This window comes from Anastrepha ludens, chromosome 2 (assembly GCF_028408465.1).
Source record: "Anastrepha ludens isolate Willacy chromosome 2, idAnaLude1.1, whole genome shotgun sequence".
NCBI lineage: Eukaryota > Metazoa > Arthropoda > Insecta > Diptera > Tephritidae > Anastrepha > Anastrepha ludens.
The window spans coordinates 38,763,137-38,782,654 of record NC_071498.1 but is presented as its reverse complement, the minus strand read 5'-3'; the positions used below and the strand labels follow the sequence as shown (position 1 = coordinate 38,782,654).

At 36.3% G+C, this 19,518-nt stretch overlaps 1 protein-coding gene across 1 annotated transcript in view; it reads left to right on the top strand.

Annotated features, from left to right (window-relative positions):
- The window catches only part of LOC128869066 (organic cation transporter protein), a 131,073-nt gene extending 111,769 nt beyond the window's left edge, over positions 1-19,304 (top strand). Inside the window, exons 7-10 of the mRNA XM_054111617.1 lie at positions 7,508-7,688; positions 14,412-14,557; positions 14,816-14,940; positions 18,410-19,304. Coding sequence (XP_053967592.1) covers positions 7,508-7,688; positions 14,412-14,557; positions 14,816-14,940; positions 18,410-18,416 — 459 coding nt within the window. The 3' untranslated portion in view covers positions 18,417-19,304. The remainder of the gene's footprint in view (positions 1-7,507; positions 7,689-14,411; positions 14,558-14,815; positions 14,941-18,409) is intronic.
- The last annotated feature ends 214 nt before the right edge of the window (positions 19,305-19,518 follow it).

Below are 19,518 nucleotides of genomic sequence, written 5' to 3'. Positions count from 1 at the left end.
TAAATTATAGTTACTTTTATAATACTAAATACGTAACCCAAGGGGCTACACGTCGTATGCGCAATGTTAGGCTAAATAAACAATATAAATTTAACTTCTTTGTACTACTTTGCTTACCGAGGTTTTTGATTATAATTATGTGCATATTTACGTTTCACAGTAATGCTTATCGTTTGCTACTACTCGCTTCAATCTACCGCGTAGCACGTCAATACCACACCGCAAGAACTTCTCATAGTTTGAGGCGATGCATAAATCAAATCATAAGAGTGAAAATGCTGATCAGTCAGAGCAGGTGTCATCTATCGAAAGAAGTAATAGTTGAAAGGTGTAGCATCTGATGGATACTGCAGCTGTCACTATCAATCTTTCGCAAGAAGTTACTGGCACCTTAATAAAATTTGTCCAGTTTTTGTTTAGTTTCACACCTATCTTGTCCAGAATGTAATCAAATGTTTCAATTTTCATTCGGGTATATTGTTGAAATTTAGCTGGATATTTTCTAAAATCATTATATAAATGATGAAATTCACCAAATTCATTCCTTTTTAGTGTAATTGGATGTTTTCCAAACTCTTTTGTGTTAATAATTGCATTAATCACACTAGGAGAAGCAAAATACTCGTCATCAGATGAATCCATTACCGTGTACAGCAATTTTATAAACACAAATGAACAACAAAATTAAATGACATAGAGCAAAACACAGAATTTCAGCGCTGATTCTCGCATTCACTGTGTTATATACAAATTTTCTTCTCGCATGAAAATAAGCGTCAATAAGCAGATACTCAGGCTTATTGTTAACATATATACATACATACCCAAATTGGGGGGCATCAGGTTTTAGAGGTATGGTTCCTTCGGCAAAGTTTCTTATTTTGATCCCTAGAATATGATTTTCACAGAGCAATGGGCGATTTTTTTGCCTCCCCACAAATCGACCCGGCCTAATATACATAGGTATATATGTGTATAATTGGCGCTTATATCTTTCTGGGTGTTTGGCCGAGCTCTTCCACCAATTTGTGACGTGGGTCTTGTTGCTGTTCCACAACAACTCCGAACGGTCGATATTTTTTTGTGGACTTTTTTACTTTTTATTAATACACACATACATATAGTATTGGATCTGTACATTTCGACCAGGGTTGACCACTGCAGTCATCTATCGAAAAACCGCGGACGCATGACCTCATGAAAATATTACAACTACAAAACACACAAAATGCGATATGAAATATAAATAAATTTGTTACTTTGGTGAACTAAGATAAACGGAGGCACGTGTTGGCACATCTAATTGAAGCTGCATATACTATATGTGCATAGTTTATGTTCGTATGTTTATACTCGTAAGCATTAAAAATTCATTTCCTTAACTCATGTTGACAGCTCATAATCTGAATAATTGAATTCAGTAGACAAGAAAACCTACGAAAACATGTATTTAGTTCACACACTTACATACATATACAACTATATCAGCATGTTTTCCCACCGTTGACATTCACAACCAACGTATGGACGCTGCCAACTTGACGTAAACACAACTAATGGGAAGAGCTCCAAAATTATTTTACATATCTCCTTTGATAAGAAGGCATTTACCACCTAGCAGATTTTACTTTTAGATAAATAAATAATAAATTTTCCTCATCAAATCATGAAAAAATGTAATAGTATTATTTAGTTAAATTTAATAGTTTAAATGTAAAATTAGAACCCAAAAAATTTCTTCATAACATATGTCTATGTATGGTTGTTTGGTTGATTTAAGTGGCGATTCGGTGATTCTGTGCGGTTCAGGAAACTTATTAGGTTGTTAACGTCTAAGCCAGATAGTTGTTTGAGACTCTCGAACAGCGGTTTGCCCAGAATTAACATTCTATCCTTCCATAAGGCAGGGGATTTACAGAGGAAATAGAAGATTGTTTCCTTTTTCTCCGGTTGTTTACAACTGTGACAGTGTGCGTTGTGAGGGAAGCCCATTTTGGCTGCTTGTTGTCCGACAGACCAAAAGCCGTTAGTCTTCAGGCGTCCCGTCGTTTCATGTTTGTAAATGCTAACGATTGCTTAAGGTTTTAGGTGGCCCATAACGTTCTGCTAATTTTGCATTTTGTCTGGTTTCCATTCTTTCCATCTAAAATCCGCTATTTGAAGGTATTTTAGGAAAATTGTATTATTGATTACACCTAATGGTGTGAACACCGATTGTGGCAGATCGTTATTCATTGCAGATCCCCCTCTTGCCAGCTCATCTGCTTCTTCGTTACCTTCAATTCCTGCTTTGTTCCACCAGTTTTGAGGTTGGTGTAACTGGATCCAGTGCCTGAATTGCAGCTTGGCTATCCGAAAGAATAGCGATATTGCCCTTAAAAGAGAAATCGGAATCTACAGGCCTCTTCAATGACCAGTATTGAAAGATACTGCAGGCATTAGGAACAGGTACAAAATTTTCAATTTTAAGTCTATGAGAGTATAAACCTGCTCCGATACCACATTCCATTTTGGAGCCATCTGTATAGACCGTAGTGTCGAAGTTGTTAAGTGAGAATCCCTTACTCCATCCTATTCGAGCTGGAATGAGGGTGACAAAGTTTCTATTGAATGTTACCATCAGGATGATATAATCAGTCCTCTCCGAGGTATACTGGGTTTGTTGCAGTAATAGACTGGCATGGCCCTACGTTTTTGCTTTCCACCGACCCGCTTCATTTAACCTAAATGTGCTCATGGTTGCCATCTTCTTGATATATAGATCTACTGGAATAACGGGTGTCAGTGCGTTCAGAACCTCCCTAAGACATGGTCTGATTGCACCGACTGTTATTGCACAGGCTGATCTTTGTATTCTGCTAAGTAATTTGATGCTGTATTCTCTCTCTAGAGCTTCCCACCACACCACCGAACCATACGATAAAATTGGTCGTATAACTACCTTATAAAGCTATAATGTATGCTTAGATTGAAGACCCCATCTTCTTCCTAGCCTTTGTTTACAGGCATATAAAGTGTTTTCTGCCTTCTTTACCCATTCTTCAGTCTTTAATTCCCAGCTAAGTTTGGAGTCCAGAATTGCCCCTAAGTACTTTGGGTAAAAATTGATACCTTATATTTGGTTGTAAATAGCATAAGTTCTGTTTTACGAGCGTTTAAACTTAGGCCACAGCCTAAGGCCCGAGAATTAAACGCGCCTTTTGAATGATCCAACTAATCGTATTGAGACACAGTCCTGATGCTATTAGCACCACATCATCAGCGTACGCAACCACTTTTACCCCACCTCCATTAAATTTTATTAAGACTTTACTAATCACACACATCCAAAGAAGTGGAGATAAAACTCCCCCCTGTGGAGTACCCTTGTGGGTGTTCAAATTACCCATATTATAGAGATGATCCAATTGCTGATACAATTTCCATCCCTAAGTCTGTTGGATAGCATCAGTGCTAACGTAATTAAATGCGCCTTCTATGTCTAGAAAAGGAGTCATGGTATACTGTTTGTTTACTAGAGACCCCTCTATTGTTCGGATTACCTCATGTAGCGCTGTCGCCGTAGATTTGTCTTTGAGGTAAACGTGTTGAGCAATTGATATACTAGAGCTCTCCAGCGATCTTCTAATGTGTATGTCTAAGAGTCGTTCAAAAGTTTTTAAAAGGAAGAACGAAAGGATAATTGGCCTCAAGTCCTTCGCTGATTCATGCCCCATTCTACCTACCTTTGGTATGAATACTTATATATATTTTAATATTTGATGCATAACACATACCATTTGTTGAGGGCCTGACCGAGTTGTTGCTCCAAATTATTTTTGATATTGTTCTGCGAATGGCCCGACTTACAGTTGTATGCCGCTTCCGAAATTTCATTTTAATTTCGAAGCCTGGCACACCCATTTAATCTCAGCGAAATATTTGCCTTTTCTCAAGCAAGCAATCCAGATTGGCATAAGATTCACTTGCCGAGCCTTAGCGAAGAGGAGCGTCGCTTTCGTAAAACGAAGAAGGTCCAATTCGCTTATATTGGAATCGTGCACGTTATCTTATGAAGGGCTGGGTACTCACGATTTTAAGGAACGAAATTTCATCAACACATATTGTTTATTAAGTGAAATCTGTAGCTTCAAGTTTTTTGAAGTACCAGTTCTAAACTAATAAACTCCTGATAAGGGCATCAAAAGCCTATAAATCACATTTTCCCAAAGCCAGCAGAAGTTTAATTGCCTCAACAGTTGGTTTTCTGTTATCGAAACGACCCGGGTTTACATACGGCCAGGAGCGCTCCCTAAGCATGGGTAATGGATAAATTGTATGCTACTACAACAAAAAAATTACTGCCAGCAACCATATTTGAACAGGCTGAACAGGCCTTGAAAGCTGCTTTGCTATTCAACAGTATTCCCTCTTTGTAGCACCAAAGGTTTCTGACCTTTAAAAATCAATTGTTAGCTATAAAACCATGATGCTACGCAAAAACTGAGAATGCAAGATTAAATTTTGATTGCATTAAATTTTGCATTTAAATCGATTCAATAGTGCGAAAATCTTACACAACAATGACTCTCTAAATAAGACCAAAATTTTATGACTGGCAAGAATGCATCAGAAGAGATCGCGAGGCCATTAACAGAGAAAACTGATGATAACATCAATAAAGTGAATGACAAGTTTATCCATAACCGTAAATTAACCCTCAGAGAGCTGACAGAGGACTTGAAAATTGCTTCTGGATCCATTCAGGGCATTAAAGTAAGTTATTTGGGTTTACGCTATATTGCTGCTAAATTGGACTTGAATTTCGTGCACAAAAAAGACCTCGTTAATATCGTCATGATTTCCAAAGCTGAATCGGATTCAACATTCATCTTATGAGTACGACACGCAATCCAGCCAGCAGGCAAGTGAGTGGAGAGCTCCGAATGAACCAAGAGCAAAAAAAATAACACGTTTTCAGTCAAAAATGAAGGCGATGCTCACGGCTTTTATGGATTACAAGTCATGGATTTTGCACGTCACATTATCCGCGAATTTTCGATCGATATTGAAACGAATACCATCCAGTAGCTATTGAATTCACCTGATATGGCTCCGTGCGATTTTTTAACAGCCGAAAAAAAAGAGAAAAATCGGAGTCGCTTCTGATGGCTTGCCGAAAATAGGATTCCAAAAGTGTTTTGAGAGCTGGCTCAAACGGTTGCGTACGTGCGTTGCAGTTGATGGGGAGTACTTTGAAGGCAGTAATACCACTTTTGAGTAATACATTTTTATTTAAATTTTGTGAGGGAACTTTTCGATCAAGGTGGTATACACCATTCGCGTCTTTTCGAACAATGACTATCATTTGGCCGGTTACGAAACTGAAAGTGCTGATAAAGAAATGAAATTGTTTGTTGTATAAAATGATCATTTTACTGTTATTTTTCATTTAACAAATAAGTAAAAAGTTTTACCAAAAGCCTTTTTACTATTCTACTGAGACATTTTGGACATTTCTCTATCTAATTTAAATTATTAAATAATTAAAATAAAACGAAGACGGGTTCGTTTTTTACAAGTCCTTCAGTTTATTTATCAGCTCCAATCAGCGCATATTTAGTCAAATAGGAAAGTCTTGTGGATGAATTTCACTTGAAAAAGAATTGGTACTTACTTGCTTAAATAGTTGTTTTTTGTTCAAAAGCAAAAAAAAAAATACTCAAAATTTATTTGGGCAACCTTCCAAATCTTTTGTCATGTATATCACACACTTTTTCTTGGCGTTTGTTTGCACAAGGAACGTTGACATCACATCAAAATAATTCACGACTGTCTGGTCCATCGGCTGGCAACAATACCTTTTATCCAAATGGCAGCTATAGTCTGCTTAGAATCGAGGAGTTTTTCTTTTTGCGACATTTTTACAACTACAGCGTTATAAAATTATAATTTTGATTAATAGTTTCACTAATATTTGTTGTTGGCGTTCGGATACACAAAGCGTTAGCAATGTGGAGGAAATTGAAAGATCAAAGTGGCATTTGATTTTGAAAGAAAACTGAAATTTGTATCAGAAAGAAAAAGTGTAATTTATCATTGGAAAGGTAAATATTAATAATTTAGATTCAACATCTGCATATAAATAAATTTACTTTGGACTCTACAGAATGTGCATAGAGAACATGTCCAACTTTTTTGAATTTTTCGATTCTTCATATCTCAAATTTATTTTTCAAAGAAAACAATCAGTGGAATATTTTTCTCTTTAAGGGAAATAAGCTGCTGCATTATATTTATTGAAAAACTAGATGAAGATGACCTATCCATGTACTCTCCCGTTTAGTCCAAGTGGAACATTCTCCACTCACATTTCATCAAAGGAAGAGTAGGCGGCGTGTAGCAATTGCAGTCAGGGCCCGGTGAACCTGTCCTCAGATGGCTCGAAGTTGGAAGAAAGGGTTTGATGGAGAGATCGTTAGACTCAAGTTCAGGTTACCATACCACTGCAGTGTGTTTCAAACAAAGGTAGACGCAATCAAAGAAGCAGCTGATTGGTTACTCACTTGCTTAATATCTTTCAAGAGAGTAAACATTTGCTCCTATCGCTACGCGGCAATTAGGGCTCTGAGCTCAATGATGGTGCACTCGAAACTGATTAGCGAATGCATGGTTCCACTTTCGATCGCATCCGCATTCTTTGATATAAATCTCATCTGCGTACCTGGTCATAGCGACATTGCGGCAAGCTAAGCTGGCCAATCAAGGTACCTGAGGAGTAGTTTCTCCGCTAAAGAAGAGGATTGAGATCCCTTTGATCAGCGGTAAGTTGCTGGAAGGGTGAGTCTTGCGGCAACTCAGCGAGCGCTATGCAAATACACACACTTGTATGGACACGAAATCCTTCTGGACGGGGTATTTTCTGAAGTTGACAAAATCTCAGCTCTTGTATGTCTTCAGAAGACAACTTCCGCGAGGGATGCATTCTGTAAGAGTCGGCATTACTTCGAGTCGTTTGTGTCAGCTGTATGGAGGAGGAGATGGAATCATCTCAGCACCTTCTCCTTAGCTACCCTGCTCTCGCGGGGCTAAGATTTAGGTATCTTAGCTCTCATTTCTTTGTTACGCCTGCAGATATAGCAGTCCTTGATATTAAAAAAATGATGAACTTCATCAGCAGCATAAAGCGGTTAACACAACCGTAACTCAGTCATTGTTAGTAATCCACAAAAATAAGCGAAGCAACCGTAATAATCAACTATTTCTCTATTTAAAACATTTACTTTGGCAAGTTAACTCTATCAATAACAATTTGCTGATAATAATCGCAATAAAATTAATTAATTACATAAATCTATTGGATCAAGTCAACATTCTAATTGTAAATTTTCCTTTCTCTTTCACACATTTTTTTTTTCCTCATGCAATTCGTTCTTCATCATTGGCACACATCATCAATCGCCGTCAACTGAATAACTATTCATAAATGAATTTAACCAACCAACACACCAAACAAAACCAACAACAGGCTTTAGCTGGCCTAGTCGAAATTCCTGCCATTGCCATTGCCATGTACATTATACCTAAGGTTGGCAAAAAGTGGCTATTCTGCGCCACATTCATCTGTACGAGCATCGCCTGCTGTTGCGCGGCCATTACCGAGGGCAATGATGACCAACTCTGGCTGAAGATTACATTCCTCATGATTGGTGAGTGTGAATTTATGTGCATACATACATGAGTTTTATAATTTTAATAAGTCAATTGGAATATAATTGAAATATATACATGCGTTCATGTAAACTTACTAACATTTACAGTATTGTGTAAAATCTAAGCAACTTTTACTATTTTATGATTTTATTTTACCATTTTACGATTAACATTTTTTATACGAGTATTATAAAATATGCTAAATATCTACGTAACGTTATTGGTGAAGGAAAAGGCGCTAAGTGTTTTCTGCTAGATGTGTTTTTATCTCATTTTAATATTTTTACGATTCTAACAATACTCTTCAAGCTACATGTTTTTTGTTAATAGGACTATGAATAAGTTCGTGCGGTTTTTTTTCGAAATTTGAAACTTTATTGACGTAAAATGGTTACAAATTTAATATTCAAAATATTGTCCATCGCTTACTACTACTTTTTCCCATCTTTCTGGCAATTCACGGATTCCCTTTGTGAAAAATTCGGTCGGTTTTGCCGCAATCCACGAATCGATCCATTTTTTGACTTCATCGTAATTACGGAAGTGCTGGTCAGCCAGGCCATGTTGCATCGATCGGAAGAGATAGTAATCGGATGGCGCAAGGTCTGGACTATACAGCGGGTGGGGTAGGACATCCCATTTGAGCGTTTCTAAGTATGTTTTGACCACTTGTGCAACATGTGGCCGAGCATTGTCATGTTGCAAAATAACTTTGTCGTGTCTATCGGCGTATTGCGGCCGTTTTTCTCGCAGTGCTCGGCTCAAACGCATCAATTGTCGTCGGTAGACATCCCCCGTAATCGTTTCATTCGGTTTCAGTAGCTCATAATACACAACACCCAGCTGGTCCCACCAGATACACAGCATAACCTTCAGGCCATGAATATTCTGCGCCGACGTCGATGTTGAAGCATGGCCAGGGTATCCATACGTTGCCCGACGTTTTGGATTGTCGTAATGGACCCACTTTTCATCGCCAGTCACAATTCGATGCAAAAAACCCTTTCTTTTGTGCCGTTGAAGCAGTTGTTCGCATGCCATAAAACGGCGTTCAACGTCTCTTGGCTTCAATTCATACGGCACCCAATGGCCTACCTTTCGGATCATTCCCATGGCTTTTAAACGTTTGGAAACGGTTGATTGATCAACTCCCAAAGTTTTTGCAACCTCTTCTTGCGTTTGAGCCGGATCTTGATCGAGCAATTCCTCCAATTCGGTATCCATGAACTTTGGCGGCGCACCCTCGCGTTCTTCGTCTTCCAAGCCAAAATCACCACTTTTAAAGCGTGCAAACCACTTCTGGCACGTTCGCTCAGATAGAGCATGCTCACCATAAACTTCCACCAAGATACGATGACTTTCGGCTGCTTTTTTCTTCATATTAAAATAATGAAGAAGAATTCCCCGCAAAAACACATTATTTGGCACGAAATTCGACATTTTCAAGTGTGGTAAAAATATTGTTGTTTACGCTTCAAATAAAAAACTTATACTGACGTTTGTGCCTTACGACAGTAGCTCTCCAATGAATGTTTGGAAATGTGGATCGATGGAATAATAATCAAGTTACGCCATCTGTTGTAAAACCGCACGAACTTATAAATAGACCTATTAATTAAAAAAATATATTGTATATATGTAGTTCATTGTAATAAAATGAAAATGTTATAAATGAGCCTCCCAAACTTTGCATAAAATTCGCAAATTTTACGAATTAAAAAAAAAAAGCCATCAAAATTTGTATAATAACATTTTAATCGGCATCTTTAGAAAACTTGTATTGTATGTATCAATTTGAAGTTGGAGTCACTCAAAACTCGCATACGATACGATGATGGCCATTTCCTTCCATATAAAGCACTTATTCGAAAGTCAGTACTACTAGAGCCACGATGAAAATTTTAAGCAGACAACCAAAAAATTGTCCTGTTCATCGATGCAATACAGCATCGAATGCAAGAGCAAAACGGTGGATTCAGCCTTTTCGTTGTGTATTATTGACGTGCAAGCGGAACTACGCATTGATAGATCAATCGCCGAAAATATCACTAAAAGCATATGAATATCATACCTACGTTCTCTGACTAGCATATGAACTGAAGATATGACAAATGAATCTGAAGATTTCGAATGTTTTTCATCTAAATTGGATAATCAAAGTTATGTACGTTATTTTCAACGTCCAATTACAGGGCAAAAACCCTCACTTCCATTAATATTGAGTTTAATAATTTCCCTCTAGTCTTTTGGTAAAAACTATTTTTATGCATGTTAATAAATTTTAATATGTTTGTTGCAAATGGTTTGTTGTAAAAAGACTCAAAACTTCAACAGGTTTCTTTCGCAATAACCTTTTTCGAGCTATGTAAACCAATATCAAATAAAATCCTTGATCTCCTTGCCTTTGTGACTTGATTTTGAAGTCATTAAATAAAACCACGTTTTCAAATTTTTCAATTCAATTTTTATTCAAACTTTTTGTTTACCGATTAAATTTTTTCTGAATTTTTCTAAATTTATTTTTCTGAATTTATCTAAATTTATTTTTCTGAACGTCTTTGAAAACTGTCACAGCTTAAGTACTTTTTTCCGACCAGATATTCGGGTTGTGTTGTTTGCGGATGTGAGCGCATGTTATTGGTAGTTTATTGGGGTGTCAACTAATATATTAACTTGTATAAGTGCTTTGTTCGCTTTCAAAATCCTTTTAATCGATCGAATACCTTCTTTTACATCAAATTGTCTTTTATTAAAATTAGTCCTATACTATTCCCATATTGCATAGTACTTAGTTCTGCCTTTGCGTGCAAATTATATTAAAAAATCCTTAATGTTTGTTATAATTATTGGGTATGGGAATAAGTTTCCGTCCTTTTTTAGCCAAAGTTACGAATTATTATAACAATTAAATAAAATGTGATATTATGTGCCATTGGAAGCTACAACTTACGGATTCCTCTCACGAAAAATTGGAGTTCTTTTGACTCGACCAATTCATTTAGCCAGTTCACGATGCTCTCGTATGAAGTGAACCGCACTCCAATAAGGGCTGACTGCATTGATCGGAACAGATGGTATTTTGAAGGTAAAATGTTGGGGAATATGACGGGTGGGGTAAGATTTCCCAATTCAGTCCCTCTAAATATTTCTGGACCGATTTAGGAACGTACGGCCGGGCCTTGTCATGCAGCAAAATCAGTTTGTCATGTCTATCGTTCCATTCCGGCCGCTTTTCTATGAGAACCCGATTTAAACGCATTAGCTTCAGTCGGTAACGATTGTGAGTGATGGTTTCAGATGGTTTAAGGAGTCCATAAGAGATGGCACCCTTCTGATCCCACCAGATGCACAACATAACCGTTGAAGCATGAATATTTCTTTCGCTGTCGCTGGTCCTGGTTCATCTAGTTCACCTGACAGGCTCCAACTTCTTCGACGCTTAGGCTTATCATAATAGATCTATTTTTCATCGCTAGTGACGATGCGATGCAAAAAAACCTTTTCTTTTCTGCCTCTCCTTCAATTGATGTCGCACCCAGTTACCTGCTTTCTGGATCGTTCCCATCGCGTGCAAAGGTTTACCGACGGTTGATCTGTCAACATCCAACTCTTTAGTCATATCAGACACATCAAGGGTTGCACATGTGTCTTCACCCAATAATTGTTATAGTTGAGTATCTTCGAATTTTTTGGGTGCCCCTTCGCGATCTTTATGACTCATGTCACTTTGCCACTTTGGAAGCGTCGAAACCACTATTTTCAAGTTGTATTTGATGGAGCGTAATTACCATAAATATTGATCAATATACGATACGTTTCAGCTGCACTTTTCTTTAAAAGGTAATAATGAAACATGACTTCCCGCAAATGCTGTTTTTTGGGACGAACGCAGGCATTTTTGACGTCAGATCTTTACGCACCAAACGAATGTCTACTACTGTGATCGAAGCCTCACATACTATAAATCACCAGTATATTACGAGGGCGAAACTTATTCCCATATAATTTTTATTAGTTAACTGGTAACCATAAAACATCCGTTTGTTTATAAATATCCCTTTTTGCTTTATATAAATAAAATATATTTTGAATTTCCTTCCATAAACGCATTGCATGCGTTTCGAGGGCTAAAAACATATTTTCTCTAATTTGAAATATTGCATTCAGCCCTCTCAACATAGTAAAGAAAAACAAACACTTGCTAAATATTTTGTGATATTGTTATTTTAAAATCTTGATGAATACATTGCATTTAAATGAGTGCACTTTTCTGAATGATTGTCCTTTTTTATATTCTATGAAGTTTAAACGCAATGTGAAATTTTACATAAAAGTAATATAATAGTAGGTAATATTTTCCCGAAGATTATACCATTAGTCCGCGCCTAGAAAACTCTATATAAGCCAAACAAATTCCAGGAAAATAAAATTTTGAAACCTCGAAATTAATATCAGATCTATGCCGTAGAAAAATGGTTATTCATAATAGCAAGAAAAGCATAATTTTGGTGGCGCGATATAGAAAAGTTCTATAGTATACAAATCGTCAGAATTTTGTTAAAAACGCACTACTTTGCCGTTTGCCTTTTAAAATGTACTGTAATAAAAGAAGATATTTAATTTATGTACATGAAAATATAATTATGAACACGTGAACAAGGCAGTTAATTTTTTTGAAATCAACCAGCGCCTTGAAAATATGGTATATACAATATATGTAGTACAGTTTTATATATACTCTAATTGACTTAAAATATTTTAATTATGTCCTAGATATTTTACAATATTTAGTAAGATAATAATAACGTAGATTTTCAACCCAATATAGCCCCTATATTTAAACGTGGCAAATGTGTGAGAAAAACCTTATTTGGCAAGTGTAGAAATATGTCAGCAAAATGTCTTAATTATTTAACTAAATGCTTTTATTATTTTTAATAAAATGTCATACTTATAAAACACGAGAGCAATACTAAAATACAGTTGGATGGACTGTGATCTCTTTTATAGTGTTAACGCAGTTAAGCTAAATCCAAAGTTTATTTTGAGAAATTTTTGATGGAATTTCCTATAAAAATTCGTCTCACTCTCAATCGCCTCCCTCTCTGCTCTTAATAGTCATTAGAAGCACATGAAACTTCCTGCTTATGTAAGTCGTATGTAGATGTTAAGATCTTACTCTCTCTGAATAGTTTTTATTGATTTCTTCATGATAAAGTTAATCCTAATGCCCTTTTCTGAGTATCAAGGTATATGTATGTGCCCCTGTTTTTTGAAACAATGTAAAAGAAATTGTGCATCATTTCAATGTTTATGTAAATATTTTAAGTTTTTTTCCGGGATTTTTTTGATATGTATATCGATTCGCCGTGTTCAGAAAGTGATACTATAATTCCTCAATAAATAAATAAGGATGGTATACCTACAGTCCTTTATACAGCTAAGAAAATATATCTGTAGTCAAACAGTGTCAGATTTCAACGCTTAACGAACTATTGCCTTTCATGACTCAGAGCCTCAACATAACAGTTTCTGTAAAGAATTGAGCTCCAAGTGCCAATTGGCTGTGCCCGTCTCGTAGTTATTGAATAACTATAGAAGATTACGAGCAGTTAATTCAACTTTGGGATGAGTTCTTTCACTACTTTATTACAGCACTGCATGACTCAGTATAAATGAAACTCGCTTGTTGCTCATTGAGACGAGTATCTCTGTTCTCATAGAGAAATAAATGGAGCAGAAAACATAGTTTGTACTCGAAGCCTTGCATGATAACAACACCCAAAGACGTGACGCTTAGAATGTTTCAGACAAAGATTCTGCGTAAGGTTTTCATGGCTTTGCGGGTTGGCGGCTATGATTATATATAACATATGTCTGTACAAATAAGCTTTATCTTTGCTTCGGCTTTGTGGCCGCCGTAGCCGAATGGGTTGGTGCGTGACAACCATTCGAAATTCACAGAGAGAACGTAGGTTCGAATCTCGGTGGAACACCAAAATTAAGAAAACAAATTATCTAATAGCGGTCGCCCCTCGGCAGGCAATGGCAAACCTCCGAGTCTATTTCTGCCATGAAAAAGCTCCTCATAAAAATATTGCCGTTCGGAGTCGGCATGAAACTGTAGATCCCTCCATTTGGGGAACAACATCAAGACGCAAGCCATAAATAGGAAGAGGAGCTCAGCCAAATACCCAAAAAAGGTGGACCCGCCAATTATATAAGCTTTACAGAGGCTCGTAGACATAGTACATGAAATAAAGGTACTGGGGCTCGGCTGCCAAAATGATGTTGTACGAATGGATGCAAATGATTCAACCATGCACATATTTAACGCTGCCAATCACCTACTGGTGGTTGCAGAGGATGGGAAATGCTCCTGTGTTGGAAAACTATCAGGAAAAATCTTTGGGCTCAGTTGGTGGACATCCTATGAACTCACTTGGATGGTTCTGTCTTTAAAATGTCTACTTTAATTTTCAAACCGTAGTAAGTGTTCAATACTCACAGTATAGTGAGCGGAAAATTCATCCAAATACATAAATTAAAGTAAAATATATGAATATTTAACCTATGGTATAACTAAAGGAAAAACGTTGCTCAGTTCATGCACAATACTGTACATACAAATATGGAACACAAATTCATGCTCCATTGCTTTACAATCGCTCACCTCACTTTTTGCACATTACTCATCTATTATATCTCTATGTTTGCAGGCAAATTCACTATCAGCGCCGGCAACACTATAATGCCCGTCTACACCGCTGAACTCTACCCGACCGCCATACGTAATGTAGGTGTTGGCGCTTGTAATGTGGCCGCTGGTGGAGCACTCATACTCACACCATATCTATCTTTGTTGGTAAGTGACTGCCGACAGCGGCATACCAAAATCCTTGCAATTGAAATTAAAATTACCCTTATCACAATAATTTTGATTAATGCAATAAAGCTTGTTCGAGTAAATCCACAAATCCGTTGCTACACTTCATTGAACAAAAATGTTGTTTGTTGCATACATTCATATTTTTTAATCTTTGGATTATTCTCTCGACTTTTTGACATTGCATGCATAATTATCTGATATATCGTTTTCTATTTTTACTTTCCAATTGTGCAGAATAAAATTGAGATTCACCTTATGATGACGCTGCTCACAGCATTTGCATTCTTTGGTGGTTTTGTTGTGTTGTTCCTACCTGAAACTATAGCTGCTCAAACGAAATCAGAGCCACAAGAGCAAAAGTAAGTAAATGAACGTTTTTTTTTATGATTATTTTTTATTTTCCTTTTTAATTCTTATGAAATGAGCTGAAGCGGAAATCGCTCTGTCGAATAGAGCCAGAAGAAAAAAGAGACAAAACCAAAGGGTATTCCATTAAGATCACTTATTTTGAATTTAACAGAATTTTTGTTTTATATTACTCATAATCAGGATAGTTAATAATTGCTCAGGCAGAGAGTTATACACTTTGTTTATGAATGTTTTTACAATCTATTGCCAACTATGCAAAACTTTATATATTTACAAGTAGGTATCTAAAGAGTTTTCCAATAACAGGTGTTATCTATCGCTATCGAGAGATGATTAACGATTTTTTAGGGCCGAAATTGGATGGTATTGATCTGGAGAACGTTTATTTTCAACAAGATGGCGCTACGTGCCACACAAGCAACGAAACTATTGACCTTTTACGGGCAAAGGGAGGTGATCACAGTTGGCCACCGAGATCTTATGATTTAACACCTTGTGACTTTTTTTCTTTGGGATCACGTGAAAGAAAAGGTCTACGCCAACAGCCCAGGGTCGATTCAAGACCTCAAAGATGGAGTTCGTGAGGCTGTCGAGGACATAGGGCACCCACTTTGCAATTCGGTTATGGAAAATTTCATAAATAGGATATTGTCCTGTAAGCGTGGTCATGGTGGTCATTTGCCTGATGTTATTTTCCACTATTAACGGCATACCTTCCTCTTTATAATGAAATAAGCATCCGACCATTTGTATTAAAAATAGCATTTTTCTTTGAATATCAAAATAACACCTCTGTTTGGAAACCCCTATACATATTTCATGTTTTAAGCTTAGTCGAAGGAATTTGTAGAATTGAATAGCTACGCTTTTCCCGATAGTACTTCAAAAGTCATAAAATACGTAGTGTAGTTTAAGAGAATTTACACAATATAGGCTTCTATTGCCACTGCGGACATTAACAACCCAAAAGCGTTCCTAACCCTTGTGCGGAACCCGAGATACGATTACACCTATAACCAAGTTTAAACGTTTTTTATGATTCCAGTAGAGAGCTAAAATTTTATGATAACCTAAATTGTCCATTTGTAATCTATTTCGGTTAATCGCAGATTACTAAGATTTTTAGAAATTTGAATTAAGCTATGATTTGTTAGGATATGCCCTAGAGTGGAATTAAAGATACAAATACATATATTACGAACAATTTGTATGCATTTCATTTACAAACATGCGAGTGCGTATGCAGGACATTCTTAGAGAAACTCGTACTGGAGTAGGCCGTCATTTCAGTTCTCTAGGCTTAGAAGCAATTTTCAAAGGTCTCATAACACCAGGCATGACAGATATAACTGTACGAAAACGCATGCAGAAGTTAATAAACGGGTTGACGAGTTGAGTGTTGCCAACCCACTATATACGGAGTGACACAATATTAATCAACCTATCGGAAAATTTATAATTTTTGTAAATGACGTCAATCATATTTGAGACTTGTGAACTAAACAGCTGCAGTATACAAACTGACAAGCAATGGAGCGCCTAAAGTTCAAAATATACAATATATTTCCGTCACTTCAACTATTGTTTTTGTTCTTTATATAGTGAAAGGGTTATTCAAAATCAAAATCGGATGATTAATTTTGCACCTCCTTGTATAAAAATTCGAAAAGTCAGCTTTCAGTGGCAGACTTGGGAAAACATAACTCTGTACAAATTAAGAATTTAATCCGCAAATCGTTAATATGGTATTGCCTTGATTGCAAATTTTTTATCTGATTTACCTTCTGCTCAAATATGAACGAGACGTTATCAATAAAACGGTCCGCGGATGGCATATGGCAAAAATAAAATGTTTGTTTTTTGGTAGGACTGTTATAAGCTTACATGGCAAATTTCAACGTGATATGTTACATAGTTTGTTTTCTGTGCTACTGTAAACAAGTCAAACTCGAGTGTGTTTTTCGAATTTAACGATGGAAATTCAAGTTGAACAAAGAATTTGTTTGAAATTTTGTTATTCCAACAAAATTTCGGCTTCAGACGCCTTAAAAATGTTGCAGACAACCTATGGGGACTCTGCTCTATCGCGTGCACGTGTTTTCCAGTGGTACAAATCGTTCAAAGAGGGCCGTACATCGGTTGAAAACTTGCCTCATGAACGTCGTCCAGCAACATCAGTAAACGACGAAAACATCGGAAAAGTAAAGGAAATTGTACTTGAAAATCGCACAAATCGCAAAATCGGTTAACGCTGAATATTATTTAGACGTTTTAAAGCGTTTGCGCGAGATCATTCGTCTTAAAAGGAAGGAATTGTGAGACAACAAGTCATGGTGCTTGCATCACGATAATGCACCAGCTCACACATCACGTCTTGTTCGCGATTATTTGAACAAAAATAATGTTAATATCGTTCCGCAAGCACCGTATTCGCCTGATATGGCTCCATGTGACTTTTTCCTGTTTCCCAAGCTCAAGTTGCCGCTCCGTGGAAAACATTTTGAGACAATTGAAGTCATAAAAGAGAATTCGAAGAACACACTCAAGCTTGACTTGTTTACAGTAGCACAGAAAACAAACTATGTTACATAATATATCACGCTGAAATTTGCCATGTAAGCTTATAACAGTCCTACCAAAAAACAAAAAATTTATTTTTGCCATATGCCATCCGCGGACCGTTTTATTGATAACGTCTCGTTCATATTTGAGCAGAAGGTAGGTGCGTGTACCGCAGGAAGTCAGATACTAAGCTATTATTAGACGAAAATACATTTAAGAGCTTAAGAAAAATTTTTAAGAGCTTAAGAACTTAAAATGACAATACATACGAGTAACAGAAATATCGTTCGAACGAATTTTTTTTCATTATAATCTGGTAGATAATTTAATGGCATTTACTTTTGAATATGAGACCCGGTATTTGTCCGCCGCAACTACGAGTTACATGGTATACCCGATCAGTCTAATAGTTTACCACTTTTTCCCATAAATCTGCATAATAAATCTAAATGAGCTCAACCAGGGAAAATGTGACCCAAACGATGGGCATTTGGCTTCGATTCTTGCACGAGCTGTATTTTATAGGCACGTGAGTCGAGATCCTGACGTAAAATTTTCTACGTAGGCGAAAGACAAACGTCAACAAGTTGAGAATGATGACGATTCCCCGTTTCGATGCCTTCGTCAACACTTCGCTCTACGAACTGCGCGTACAGATTTACTTTTGCTAAAGTAAATTTCCCAGTTTCGAGGCGTTCGCGTTCTGGCGTTAAACGATTCATGATGACTTGCCAAACATTACTGAGATGAAATGTTAACCCACTTTGCCATTTTCAGCTATCAAACCGCCGTTATCGATATCGGTAGTTCTCATGCTGCTAAAAAACACCCCATACATACAAACTTTCACATTTTTGCGCATCTAATCTAACTTACTACAATTCCCTTTACTTGCAGATGTTAGAATTGACCCACTTTTATGTGAATACGAGTACTATCCTCCCGAATGATAAAACGCAAAGCAAAATAAAATTGGCGGATGTCAAAATACAACAAAGTTACTTAGTAAAATAAATTTGGCCCACTTGTCGCTGTCAACTTTCAAAACTGTCGAACTGCTATGGCGAGCAGTAAGGTCTTTAAAATGTAAGAGAAAAAGTAATGAAAACAAAAACATAAAGTACATATGTATGCATTATTAAGAATAAGAAAATTGAAAATAAATATTTGTATTTTGGCTGGACCAAAATAGTTACACATACAAATAAACACAACAACAAAAACAAAGAAATGTAACTAACAGAAGTAAAAACTGATAATATCATTTCATACAAATCCACTATACAACAAGTATTTACTTAAGCATACATACTTACATACATAAAAATGCAGGCAAATAATTTTCAACATATCAGTGCAACAACTAGACAAAGTTATTCCTGACGAGTGACATTAAATTTGTGATTATTTTTTAACAAACGATCACAATAAGCTTTCGAACTGAAAGTGGAAGTTGCAAAAAAACAAAACAAACAAATATCATAAAAACAACTTCGGCTATGTGTGCATGTATGTATGTAAGTTATTCACTATTTAACCACACCCACATAAATTTAAGATTAAATACAAAAACAAAACAGTTAAGTGCAAACAGTTATTCAATACAGGCAGGACCTTTTGTTGCAAATTCATAATATTTAAGAAAATTGTTTTTAATGAAAAATGTTAAGGAGCAAGAAATTATCACTGAAATGAGCAAATAAAAGAAAACAAAAACTGATTCAACTCACATATACATATATAAATTATATAAAAAGTTACTATTTATAAGGTAAATATATCAACTGATGCCAATTATATTAAAAGTATTTCTATGTAAATGTGTGCTTAAAAATATTTATTTATAAATATTTAAAATAAAAAAATGAGTAAATATTATATTATAATGAAAAACTTTAGAGCAAAGAGGATTGCTTGTTTATCATTAGGACTTTTTGAAAGGATGTAATGGCTAAATTTAGCAGATTAGCTGAACAACTGAGTGTCAAACTGGTAAATTCTTGAAA